Source organism: Danio rerio, chromosome 19, assembly GCF_049306965.1.
Source record: "Danio rerio strain Tuebingen ecotype United States chromosome 19, GRCz12tu, whole genome shotgun sequence".
Lineage (NCBI taxonomy): Eukaryota > Metazoa > Chordata > Actinopteri > Cypriniformes > Danionidae > Danio > Danio rerio.
In genome coordinates, this window is record NC_133194.1 from 25,617,501 (window position 1) to 25,630,000 (window position 12,500).

Sequence of the window (12,500 nt, forward strand, 5' to 3'; positions counted from 1 at the left end):
ATCGATAATGTTTGTTTTAAATTTATAGTGTGCAAATTATCAAGGATTGGTTGTAATATTCACATTAAAAATGTTTTGAGAGCTAAAGTGGCAGTGTGCCGATTTACTTTGAATCTTTTGCTACTTATGTTTGTTTTTCGATCGTGCACCTGCCTTCAAGATTTTCTAGATGTGCGCACATTTCTGTTTTTTGCAAAATTATCAAGGATTGACCATGATTTGTCATATTGTTTGCACCAAGGGGGCCTCAAATATAATCCTGCTTAGGGCCCCCTGAAGGCTTGGGCCGGCCCTGGGCGCACCAGTCAAAATTTAGTCGCACTCACCAAAAATGATGAGCACAGTTACTACACATTTTATATTAACATATTCTATTATATATTAACACTCTAATCACAACTAACAAATAAACAAAACTCTGCATGCGCTCACCGGCCCTGCACACTCTGATTGACGTGAATGAGATGAACTGAATTATCATTAATCACTGTGCTGTTTTCAAGGGTGCTGTTTAATATTGACACACACACACACACACACACACACACACACACACACACACACACACACACACACACACACACACACACACACACATATATATGTATGTATATGTATATATATATATATATATACATATATATATATACATACATACAAATATATACACACACACATGTGTGTGTGTGTGTGTGTGTGTGCGTGTGTGTGTGTGTATATATATATATATATATATATATATATATATATATATATATATATATATATAAATAGATGAAGCATTTAAAATAACATCTATATCATCCATATGGACAAGGTAAAACCTAATTTCTAGGTTTTTTTGCAAAGTGACCAATCAAATCGGGAGATTTCAAAAACTGGTCTAAATCAAAGCTCTGCTTTAGACTTCCTCTGGAATACCAGCAGCGTCCGACCGGTGCATTCCACACATATCCCAGGCCCACACACTTCCGCATGTGTGTCCGAGTGTAAGTGTTTTTGTCTGTTAGGAAAGAGCTCGGCAAGTGTCCTGTGTGCTAAAGACCTCTCCTCAAGTGCAAACATGCACACAAACAGACCGAAAAGCATTTAATGAACAGAACTTTCAAAGCAACGAGGAACAATTTGTCAAGAGGTACAACGAGTACAAGCGAGTGTCAAACAGCATCTTCCCATTTACTTCTCTCAGAGCTAAGTGGTCCAGATATGCTTTTCCAAACCCTCCCTGCTTCTCTCCTTCCCTCTTCCTATCACATTTTTTTAAACTCAAAAACAAATCATTGACGTACCTTGAAGTACGGTGATCATACCATGACTTTAGAAAACACATGGTTTGGATTTACTTTAGTGTTTAAAAAAAAAAAAAATGTAAATTTTTTTTTTTTTTTTAAGTACACTCAATAAAAGCGTTTGGTGTTTGTTTTTATATACTACTTGAAATGACACAATTCTTAAGCTTGTGACAACATAATTGTTTCATGTTCAATCCACTTAAATTAGTTCATACAAAAGATGAACTCGCTGTGGCTGACATTGATGCGCATCTTTCAAAAAATGTAAATACACATCACAACGATGCATAGGGCAAGCTCTGTAATTGGTTGGCTTGGTAGGTGTGACAAGTGTGGGTGGTGCTGAGAGCTGTGAACCTGATGGGGTTAGTGTTAACAAGTGTTGAGTCCCATGACGGAGCTCCAGATGGAAACTTTTGTTTTACGTTCAACTTATGATTAAAGTTGTTGTACGTCCACCGTTTCCCACTTGAATGAGCGAGTTTTAGCTACTTGTACATTAAGGCAAGGCAAGGCAAATTTATTTATATAGCACATTTCATACACAGTGGCAATTCAAAGTGCTTTACATAAACAAGAATAAAAGAAACAAGTAAAATAAAAATAAAAACAAATGATAAAAAAAACAGGTAAAATGTGATATAAAAGAATGAAGAAGAGAAAAACATAATAGTGTAATCTGTCGGACGCAGCACAGTGCTCATTCAGTAAAGGCACAGCTAAACAGATGTGTTTTAAGTCTTGATTTGAATGTGCCTAATGTTGGAGCACATCTGATCATTTCTGGAAGCTGATTCCAGCAGCGAGGGGCATAGTGGCTGAAAGCTGATTCACCCTGCTTTGACTGAACTCTTGGAATTTCTAGTTTATATGATCCTAATGATCTGAGTGATCTGTTAGGTTTGTATTCAGTGAGCATATCTGTAATGTATTGAGGTCCTAGGCCATTTAGTGATTTATAGACCAGTAATAATACTTTAAAATCTATTCTGAATGTAACTGGCAGCCAGTGTAGAGACCTGAGGACAGGTGTGATGTGCTCTGATTTTCTGGTTCTGGTCAGAATTCTGGCTGCAGCATTCTAGATGAGCTGTAACTGTCTGACTGTCTTTTTAGGAAGACCAGTGAGGAGTCCATTACAGTAACCCACCCTGCTGCTGATAAAAGCATGAACAAGTTTTTCTAAATCTTCACTAGAATCAAAGCATCTAATTCTTGCAATGTTTCTGAGATGATAGTATGCTGATTTACTAACTGCTTTGACATGACTATTGAAACTTAGATCTGACTCCAGAGTCACACCAAGATTCTTGACCTTATTTTTTGTTGTTTGACCTTTAGTGCCAAGGTACACATTTACCTTGAGAACTTCATCTCTGTTCCCAAACGCAAAGAGTTCAGTTTTCTTATTGTTTAACTGAAGGAAGTTTTGACACATCCAGCTGTTAATTTCATCAATGCATTGGCAGAGGGTGTCTATGGGGCTGTAGTCATTAGGCAGTAAGGCTAGGTAGATCTGAGCGTCATCAGCCTAGCTGTGGTAGGAGATTTGGTTCTTTCTCATTATGAGAGGGAGCATGTAAAGTTGAACAAAGAGGTGCCAGAATCGAGCCTTGTGGGACTCCACATGTCATGGGTGTCCACCTTGACCTATGGTTACCTATACTGACATGGTAACCTCTCCTTCAAGGTAAGATCTGAACCATTTGAGGACCGTCCCAGACAGATTGGCCTTTAATTGCTCAACAGGGTGTTTTCCAGGTTGCTCTTCTTCAAGAGGGGTTTAACAACTGCAGTTTTAAGTGAGTTTGGAAAAATCCCTGAGAGAAGTGAAGCATTTACCACTTTTAGAAGATCCATTTCTAAACAGGTAAACACCGTTTTAAAGAATGATGTGGGGAGCATGTCAGCAGGTTAATGTTTTCATAACTTGCACAATCTCTTCTAAGATTTTACCAATAATTGCTATGAAATCAGACATAATGTCTGATTTCTTAAGTTGTGGTTGAGCTAGTTTGACTTCGACACAACTTGGCTGATTAGATGAGCTGAATGAAAATGAAAATGAAAAAACAACACCTGCGAAGAAACGCGATACAGAGGAACATAACATAACCTACTGCCAGCTAGTGTTTCGGAAGTGTTATTGCAGAGCAACACAAGCAGCACGCAGAAGTATAAATGCACTGCTACGAGCAAGGCATAAGCCGTGGGTCAAGACGATCCCAGAAGTATAAATCAGCCTTAAGTACAAATATAATTAAATCACTTAATTGCTTCAGGATGTCCCAAAACAAATCAATTGTGTGAAACCAAGCATTATTTACAGTGTATCGCCATATAATGTAAAATATATATATATATATATATATATATATATACACAAAATAAAATTACAAATAAAAAAACTTGTTGTGTACTGATATTACTTTTTTGTGCGATTATGGTAATGAGATGTATTTTTTTACATTCACAAAAAGTATAATGTGGTTTTTGAGGACATATTAACTCGAGTACCATGACAATATCATGGTAATATCATTGCATTCTAAAAACTGTATTACCATTGTACATTGTACCAGTGTACAGTAATAAACTATTCTTGTATGCGATTATGGTGATAGTACATTTGTGAAATCATGCATGTTGCCAGGGAATTTTGTCTAAAACACAAACTTAATTTGTGGCTAGTTTGTAGATTGTGGCAAGTATTGGATAGTGTGTAAGGTTTAGAAGTGAGGGGGTGTCTAACGTAGTGCCTAAAACTGAAACAAACATCCCGAAACTACTAAATTTGCTGTAATTTATACTGTAATCGCCTTTTAAATATATCATTCACATATATTAACTGGCAGCAAAGTGGTGCATTGAGTAGTACAATCACCTCACAGGAAGAAGGTCTCTGGTTCGAGACTCAGCATCAGGTGAATTGGGTAAGCTAAACTATCTGTAGTATTTGTGTGTGATCTTTCCCAGTGATTAAAGTTTCAGCTGGAGGGGCATCAGCTGTGTAAAACGTGGTGGATAAGTTGGCGGTTACTTCCGCTGTGGTGACCCCAGATTAATAAAGGGACTAAGCCGAAAAGAAAATGAATGAATGAAATTATATTAACTGAGTTACCTGTTAAACAGCCAACAGTGTAGTTCAAATAAATGGAACAATATTTATCATCAATGTATAAAGTAGATTCCCTCTGTGGATTTATAAAGGAGGATACAGACATCTCTTCAGAGGCTAATACAGACACACTGTCTCTTTCCTGTTGTTTTGCTTCCAGCTCTCTTTCCTCACTGTGGAACTGCGTGTCAGAAGACAGTCCAACTTCATGTGCCCAATGCTTTCCTTCTTGCGCTCTCTCACTTTTTGAGTGTGCACTGAATATAGGTCACCTCATATAACTCCTGTCTCAACTTATAGAGCGCAAACAGGCATGTAACTGCAAGAATGCACACACACACACACACACACACACACACACACACACACACACACACACACACACACACACACACACACACACACACACACACACACACACACACACACACACACACACACACACACACACACACACACACACACACACACACACACACACACACACACACACACACACACACACACACACAGGCTGGCCACAGATGACCAGAAATAAAAACAACAAGAAAGATTTATGGGCTTTCAGTGTGTGTGTATGTGTGTGTGTGTGTGTGTGTGTTTAAGAGAGAGAGTAAGAGAGAGAGATGCAGGACTACTACCCTCATATCTTGCCAGTGGGAAGCATTATATGGTCCCCACAAGAGGAAAACTGCTTGATATACAGACTAAATAATGTCTTGCTGAACATCTAAAAATGCAAAAAGTTTAGGAGTATTTAGAGTAGAGGGAGAAAAACAGCATCATCATAGAATATAACAGTAGAAGATCATGAAAAGCTACATCATGAAAGTGTTTAATGACTTTGTCATACAAATTTGTCCCAGGACGTTAGTTAAATATTCTTTAATCTCAAATTGGAAACTATTTGATTTGGAAAAATATTTGCAAATGACTTTGAGGCACAATTTTTTTTTTTTTTTTTTAACTATAAAAGAAATCTACACGCGCATGCACACAAACACACACACTTTTAAGTTATACCTTGGACCCCTGTTTGCATTCAGAACTGCCTTAAAGAGCCCCTATAATGGGTTTTTGAAAATGACTTTCCATCCAGTGAGTAAAAGCACTAAGTGAATAAAAATTCATTTAGTATAATTAAAATTGTTGCTTCGTTTTATGTAGTTTGCAAAATATGTATTCAATTATGTGTTGTAACTTGTAATCCGGCGGTTTGTAATCACCTATATTTTATAGATTAGTGCCTGTACTGTATCTCTCAAGTTAAATCTGTATGGGGCTGTTTACATATTGCGTCCAAAACCACATTTAAAATGTGATGCATCCTTCTTCCTTTACCGATTTAATTGCGTTTCTGAACTTGCGATCAGCTCTGCGCTAAGGAGGGGTTTGGGAACAAATTAATAGCTGAACAAATCATACAGTAGTCGTTGGGATAATTCGATAAAAAGAAGCACACATTATAAGACAAAGAGGTGTTTTTTGATCTTTCATGCCTGTTGCTGGAGACCCCCCAAGACCAAAATATAATCTTTTATTATGCATAATAGGGGATCTTTAAATTTCCATGGCATGGATTCAACAAGGTGCTAAAATCATACGTCTTGAGATTTTGCTCAGCTTCACATCCATGATTCGAATTTCTCATTCCAGCAAAATTCCCAAAAGTGCTTTCCTGCATTGAGAACTGGTGACTGAGGAGGTCATTTGAGTTTAGTGAACTCACTGCCATGTTCAAGAAACCAGTTTCAGATAATGAGTTTTGTGAAATGGCACATCATCCTGCTGGAGGTAGCAGTCACAAGATATATATGCAAGTTACAAGATATATATATATAGTGGTCTTACAGCAGCAACCAAGGTTATATTAGATCAGCAATTATGCATGCGTCCCCTGCAGATGGACAATGAAATTGCATTTTTAAGCAGCATGTCCACCATTTTTTGTTTTGTGCCAGTATGCATCATGTAGCATAGTTTCACAATTTCAGATTATGTTTTTACATCCAATTTTGTAACAATACAATCAATTTAAAATCACCTATTATAATGTCATCTACCCATTATAATGTGTATTGTCCTCTTGTGGATCATGACTAAAGTGCAGTTGTTGCATCTAATTTGAAAGCTCTGCATTTTTAGCCTATGATGCACATTTTGCTCATGCTCTTTTTTATACTTTCTAAATTAAAAAAACAAACAAACAAAAAAAACCAAAAAAATTAGTTAGTAAAAAGAATTGGCCATGGCTAATTATAATAGGTGCATCACTAATTTTGAACTTCAACAGAAAACTTCTCTACCACGTAAACAAGCCAAACGCACTGAATTTCTGTCATAAGACCAGCTTATTAGAGATTGATTAGACATCAGTGGCTCTCAAGTATGTTACTGAAGACCCTTCAAACACTACATGTTTTGCATGTCCTCTTATTCAAACACACCGGATTCAACTCATCAGCTCATTAGCAAAGACTCTAGTGCTGCATCTGAAATTGCATACTTCAGTACAAAATACTGTACTATGGTAAAACATTACGCGAGTAACTCCAACACCCTCCAAATCACACCTGATGAATAGTCCATAGTAGTCATGAAAACCTTGATTAATTGGATGTTTGATGAGGGTTGGAGCGAAACGGTGGAGAGCTGTGGCCCTCCAGAAATTGAGTTTGAGACCTATGCACTAGACACTTTTTTATGAACACTCCATGTTTCAGGAAATTCTTATGGCTCATTTCCACTGTGGTACAATACGGTACAGTATGGTTTGGTGCATTTTTATGGCCCTTTCCACTGTCAAAGGGTACTTAAAAGCGAACCGTACTGTACCACTTTTTGGTGGCCCAAAGGGTACCTTAAGGCAGAGCAAGAGGCGCAGATGAACACTATTGGGTTACAGCAATATGTCACACGCAGAAGCAAGAGAATGAAAACAAAGGAAGCGCTATTTTTTATTTGATTTTTATTTATCAGCGAATTGGTCATATGTGAGCTCATAGACAGAGCAGCTGATCAACATGAATTTAAAATGCTTCAGTGTCCCTGTATCTGCGTTTGTACTTGGTGAAGAGAGGTGAAATGAAGACCTTCATGACCCAATCACAGTCATCTGTTCTGTTGAGCACGTGAATACAGTAGCCAATCAGCTGTGTTTTAAGAACATGCTCAACATTGCTAAGTGGGAAATGGACATTTTTTTAACTCAATACTTTCGACAACACTATTGTAGTAGACTTTTTTATTCCATATGCACCAAACAACTTTATATTAGCACCCCATATTTATTGGAAAACATTGTGTAATTCTGAGTGTGCTTGACAAACCACCTGTAGGACACAAAATAACCCTTCCATATGCTTGAATTAGAGAGAATTTGTTTTACTTCATTTGCTATCCTTGTGGAAATGCTATGTAGGCAAAAACCTGACATACACACACACAAAGTCCTCACAGTGACTTTGATTGCCCTACATTTTTTTTTACTTATTTTCCTCCTCAAAACTTTTGAAGGAACTACCATTCCAATGACTGAAAAAAATACATCTTTAAGGAGTGGGGTTGGTTTCTAGTACAATTTGCTTTTCGGAATAGACATTTATAACACGTCTTTGTTTAAAGAGCCAAGTACATGCACAGTTTATGTATCAGTGTCAGTACTTTTTACAAGCCTGATCGATGTATACATAACATCTGCACACAAAACTCTGCTGTGGCTTTTTGAAAAATCTATATGCTTCAGGGTAGAGAAACATTAAAGCAAGACAGCATCTGGAGAGCAGAGCAGGACATACAGACACACAATGTCTACACCCAATCGTGCATACAACATGATCCGCGGCCAACAGCCTTGCTCACAACTATAAAACAGTTTGAGATTCGAAGAAGGCGCTGGCCTGCAAACTCAGAGGATATGCAACCCTAAGTGCACACAACTGAGCAGTTACTTGAAGAGCTTGCCAGTAACCTCTTTGACCGAGCAGAACCCAGTGACCTGCATAATGCCACTAAGGACAAAAATTGCCTGTGCAATGTGATGAACTGATGCCATTCAATATAAAGTATTGTATAAAACAGGGGGACCTTTCAGGTACCAAATTAACTTTCCATTCTTACCTGGGTGATTAGGAGAGGTCCGAGTGGATGACTGAAAGCTTGAACCAATGAGATTGGATGGTCTGTGAGATGAGGTGCGGTCAACATTGTCCTGAAAGAAAAAAAGGAGAAGGTCAGAGAGTTCAAAAAGTCTTTATTCCATCACCAATTTAGTCTTTACACCTCAAGAAATGAGAACATCATACTCCAAATTTATCACAGAAATTGACATTTTTTTAAAGGAATCAATCATAGTGAAAATGTAAGTCTGTTTTGAATTGCTCACCAATATGTAGCAGAAAAAAAGATTGCTACTTGCTACTACTTATTCTGATGGATACAACAAAGTCATTAGGAAGTTTACAGCCACTTTATTTAAATGACTTCAGCAGATCTGCAGCCACATGACATCACTAGTCTCTTGCATTGCTCTGCTGTAATCTTAAGTAACTCCTCTACCAGTCTATTTCACATTTCAGTGACTGTAGTGGACTCTTAGCCATAACTTTGTCAACAAATATTTTCCAGAAATTTTCAATGAGGTTTAGATCAGAACTCTGCGTGATTGGATGATACAGGGGATGGAGGGCAAATTGCAGAGTGAGCTTCTGATTTTATTTCACTCTGCCATTTACTCAAACGAGGCAAGTCAAGTTTATTTATATAGCACATTCCATACACAGGCGTCACAGTGGCGCAGTAGGTAGCACAATCGCCTCACAGCAAGAAGATCGCTGGTTCGACCCTTGGCTGGATCGGTTGGCATTTGTGTGTGAAGTTTGCATATTCTCCCCGTGATCATGTGGGTTTCCGGGTGCTCTGGTTTTACTCACAATTCAAAGACATGCGCTATAGGTAAATTTAATAAGCTAAATTGGCCTTAGTTTATGTGAGTGAATGCAAGACTGTATGGGTGTTTCCCCAGCGTTGGCTTGTGGCTGGAAGGCCATCAGCAGCGTAAAACATATGCTACATAAGTTGGCAGTTGATTCCGCTGTGGCGACCCCTGATAAATAAAAGGACTAAGCCGAAAATAAAAAAAAATAATAATTTCATACACAATGGTAATTCTATACAAGGTACAGGGGTTTGACAAACTTAAACACTTGGTTATTGACCACAAAAATTCGTTAGTATGGTGTAGGGCCTCCTTTTGCTGCCAATACAGTATTAATTTGTCTGGAGAATGACGAATAAATCTGGGGAATTTTGAGTCATTCTTCTTGCAGAATAGTGGCCAGGTCACTATGTGATGCTGGTGGAGGAAAACATTTCCTGACTCATTCCTCCAAAATAATCCAAAGTGACAAAACGTTTGAAACAATGGGTGCACATGGTCCTCCCTCCAAAATGGTTCAGTAGTCCTTGGCAATGACACGCTCCTCTAGCACAAGCATTGGACTGAAAGAATGCCATTATATTGCAACCCAAACCATCACTAGTCCACCCCTCTGAGCATGCAACCATCAGGGTGGTACACTTCTTTGGGCCCTCTCCACACTGTAATTCTCCCAGATCTGGGAAAGTCAGTGAAGGTGGACTCATCAGAGAACAAAACATGTTTCACATGGTTTGTTCTCCTGGTACCATTGAAACCAACATTTGGCAACTACTCCCCAGCCATGTATATTGACCAAGAAGAGCTTCAGCTTCAGAGCTGAGATGCAAACTTATTTTTGCCGTGAGGTTGCCACTTGTGGTTTTATGTTTTTTGGATAAAATATGGCTAAGATGTGGTTTGTCCTTTTTAATGGTATGCTAAGATTACCCTGGATGTGTCACAAATATTTGCTGCCTTGTTATAGATTCGCCAACAAGGCACGCACCTAAAATCTGTCCTCTTTTAAACTCTGATATGTCACCCATAATGTTGTGTGCATAGCAATATTTTAAGTAAAACTGTGCTATTAATAAGTAATGTGTATTTATACAGCACTTTTAACGTGTATGGACACATGCTTTACAATCATATAGGGGAGGTCTCCCCATTCCACCAGCACTGAGCAGCAAGCACTTGAATGATGCAACAGCAGCCACAGAACAATAGCAACAGTGAGCTGTGAAAGAGCCAATTTTGTGAACGGGTATGATTGGGAGGCCATCTTAGGAGAGTCAGAACCTCAGTTTAACATCTCTCCTTAAAGGGCACCCACTGACAGTATGGTGTCTTCTTCCCTTTACTGGTGCATAAGGACTCACAAAGACTGCAGGTTGAGCACCCATTGCTTACCAACACCACTTCCAGCAGCAACCTATAGTTTTTCCCATGTAGACTCCCATCCAGGTTTCGACCAGGCTCAGCCCTGCTTAGCTTCCGTGAATAACCAGTCTTGGGCTGCAGGGTGACATGGCTCTAGCTAATTATTACTCAGCTAATTAAACCTTCACACTCTGCTCTTAATGGTGGAATGTGCAATCAATTAAGAAGGACCTGGCCAAATTTAGCCATGAAACTTTGAACTAAATTGGCCAGTGTTTCAGTTCCATTTTCCAACCTCTGTTTAATTTTTCTTATTTCGTCAAAAAATAAATAACAATAACAATCTGCAAATTTCCCATTGTCTCAAAAATATCTGTATACACACACCTTGTAAGAGAAATAGAGTCAAAATGTTGTAGAATGCACGCTAGACCAATATCTGGGGCTGTAATTTTCTCACAGAGATGCACTAAAAATGAAGACGACAGCTTGGAGCATGCGCAAAGATCTTTAGGGTCCTTAATTCTAATTTATGCATCCTTGTTTCCTTATCCTTGTGTCTTAGCTCCCCCTCCTTGGGATGTAAGAGAAGGACGCAAGGAAAGCGTGTAGGGACAGAAGATTTAAATCAAGTGAAATTATATATCCTCAATTCCATTAGGATAGTCCACCTTCCACTTCAAAGCATCCTTGTTTAATGCACCACTGATCCTGCTTGCACATCATGACACTTAGATATTAAAACAATGTACTTATACTGTAATAGTTTCAAGCTCACAGCATACCACATTCCCAGTTATTAACAGCCTTTTATTTGTGCTGAAAAGTATGTTATACAGCAAAGTCAAAGGAACTTTTAAAACATAAATCACATTTACTACAACAATCCTACTTCATGACTCCTCAGGAAACTTTCTCCTCGATTCTTGCTTCATGTGGTGCAGTTCAAAAACCGAGGTGTCTTTCAAGATGCTGAGCACCCCTTGTTCACATGTAGTCTGTTTGTTGTTACTGTTTATTGATTCTGACAAAGGTTTGAGACAGAGTGAGGACAACATCACTTCACAAAATACACAGATTGGCTACAAACACAAAAATGCAAGGGTGCATTTTAATATTCAACCACTCTGTGACTCAGTTTAAAGAAAAACAATTGTTTCAGGCTCCTAAACGCTGGATTAGTCTAGACGAAACTCCCGATAGAATTCCATTTTTAAAGGGTACCAATTTTACCCTTTTTTCAAGATTTAAGATAAGTGTTTTGTGTCTCCAGAATGTGTCTGTAAAGTTTTAGCTCAAAACACCCATCAGATTACTTATTATACCTTTCAGAACAATGGAATTGTCTGCTCTGAACACTATGTAGCTGTTTTTGTTGCCTGTGCCTTTAAAGCTAGTTCTTTCTGGCCACAGTTCCCACATGCCTATCAGAGTGTGTCTGTGTCAGATAAACAGCACAGTGACAGACATGAAGGAAGCAGATCTTATCTAACGTTTGTGAGAAATACTACAATACGAACTCTCAATGACTATTTAATGTATTTGTTGTGGAGTTAATTTAAGCCTTTCTGCCACGATGAGTCACACACAATGTTGTTACAAAGTTCGCGTACACACACAGGATGCGCACTTAACTTTTGCACAGCTTTGCACTGCTGTAGGGAAATCTGTTAGGTTAATCTACAAAATAAACCCGATTAAATGTCCACAAACGGGGATTGAAGTGTCTTTTTTAGAATTGTACTGACATGCAGCTGAGGTCATAAAGACGGTAAAATCACTGTAATTCATT

General features: G+C 38.4%; 1 protein-coding gene across 7 annotated transcripts in view; it reads right to left on the reverse strand.

Moving 5' to 3' along the window:
• The window catches only part of grb10a (growth factor receptor-bound protein 10a), a 117,559-nt gene that overhangs the window by 75,567 nt on the left and 29,492 nt on the right, over positions 1-12,500 (reverse strand). For 6 of the 7 annotated variants that reach the window (XR_012394551.1, XR_012394552.1, XR_012394549.1 and 3 more), the window contains one exon: positions 8,530-8,620. Coding sequence is in view for 1 of the 7 variants with exons in the window: in NM_001004287.2 (NP_001004287.1) it covers positions 8,530-8,620 (91 nt within the window). In the remaining 6 variants the exon portion in view is untranslated. Of the gene's footprint in view, positions 1-8,529; positions 8,692-12,500 lie in introns of all 7 variants that reach the window. The other variant, XM_073930781.1, reaches the window with a different exon arrangement.